At 50.9% G+C, this 1411-nt stretch overlaps 1 protein-coding gene across 1 annotated transcript; it reads right to left on the bottom strand.

Moving 5' to 3' along the window:
- Positions 1-598: 598 nt before the first annotated feature.
- RNF113B (ring finger protein 113B) lies at positions 599-1405 on the bottom strand (the record flags this gene model as incomplete). Its single annotated transcript, XM_011969153.1, has 1 exon — positions 599-1405. A coding segment is annotated over one exon (807 nt), but the record flags the coding sequence as incomplete, so codon positions are not given.
- Between the last annotated feature and the right edge of the window lie 6 nt (positions 1406-1411).

The raw sequence follows: 1411 nt of genomic DNA, 5'->3' as shown, positions 1-1411 counted from the left end.
AGAGTTTTATAAAGTTTTCATCTAGCAAAACGCAAACTCTGTACCCATTAAAACGACAGCTCCCCACTCCCGCTCTTTCTAGCCCCTGGCAATCACCATTCGACTCTTTTTATGTGATTTTGACAACTCTAGTTACCTCAGTGAAAAATCATACAGTATGTTTGTCTTTTTTGCACTTAGCACAGTGTCGTCTTCAAGGTTCATTCAAGTTGTAGCATGTGATCCTTAAAAGGATCCGTTTAAATCTTTAAAAGGATTTCCTTCCTGTTAAGGCTTAATAGCATTCCATTGTGTGTATGTATCACATTTTGTTTGTCCATTCATCCATCCATGGACACTTGGGTTGTTTACACCTCTTGGCTTTTGCAAATAATACTGCAGTGAACATGGGAGTGCAAATACCTCTGAGATCCGGATTTCAATTCTTTTGGTTACATACTCAGGCATGGGATTGCAGGAAGACTGTCATCTCTCTCATCTTATTCAACAGGCTGCTTCTCCCCAGTGTCCAAACAGACTTGAGTCTTTCTCATCTCTTTTTGTTGTTCTTTTAAAAGAACAACACAATTTATTTTTAAATGTGAGAATTATGGGAAACCTAAGCCATGGGAATTGGACCCTCACCTGGGTCTTCTGTGAAATGGGAATTGCTCCCACCTTCCGCAACCCGAAGCTTCTGCAGTTTTGCCATCAGTTCTTTGGCGGGGTTAAAGATGCCACCGGTTGACTGGTCACAGACGTAGCAGCGCGGGGTGGCCCGGAAATGCTCCAGCGCGCAGCTTTCGCAGAAGTAATGCCTGCACTTGGTGACGACTGGGTTTTGGAAGGCCTGGCGACATAGGAAACACCTGAATGGTATTTCCTCTTCCTCGCTTTCTACTTCATGGTTTTCATCCTGGCAGATACCGTAGCGACCCTCTTCAAGCTCCCGTTCAATCTCCCACCCGTGTTTGTAATCGGAACGGTCGTGGAGGAATTTGCAGCTGTCCCCGAAGCCGCAGAAACCGGTCTCCTTGTAGTCCTTGCAGATGTCGGGCTGGTAATCCCAGCGCACAGTGGCGCGCAGGTGCCCGGGCGCACGGATGGGGCCCTTCCTCGCCATCCCCGAGAAGGAGTTGCCCATGGACGTGTCCCTGGGCTTCAGGTACCTCGGGTAGCTGTTGATTCCCCGGTAGATCTGGTCGTGCTCCCGGCCCCACAATGCCTCCTGGACCCGCTGGCTGCGTTTGAAGATGGTCTGCGTATGGTACTCCTTCTCGGTGTCCCGCTCGAAGTCAGCGGTGGCCCCCATGTCCTCCGGCCCCACAGGCTTCGCCGAGCGGGTGGACCTGTACACTATGCCGAGGCTCTCAGGCGCTGCCTCCTCGCCCCTCCGGTCGCCGTGAGCCGCCTTCTCACAGCTGTGGAGGCC

The sequence above is a fragment of the Mandrillus leucophaeus genome, unplaced genomic scaffold (assembly GCF_000951045.1).
Source record: "Mandrillus leucophaeus isolate KB7577 unplaced genomic scaffold, Mleu.le_1.0 Scaffold879, whole genome shotgun sequence".
NCBI lineage: Eukaryota > Metazoa > Chordata > Mammalia > Primates > Cercopithecidae > Mandrillus > Mandrillus leucophaeus.
Note: the sequence above shows the minus strand (reverse complement) of the source record. Positions and strands in the feature narration are given on the sequence as shown.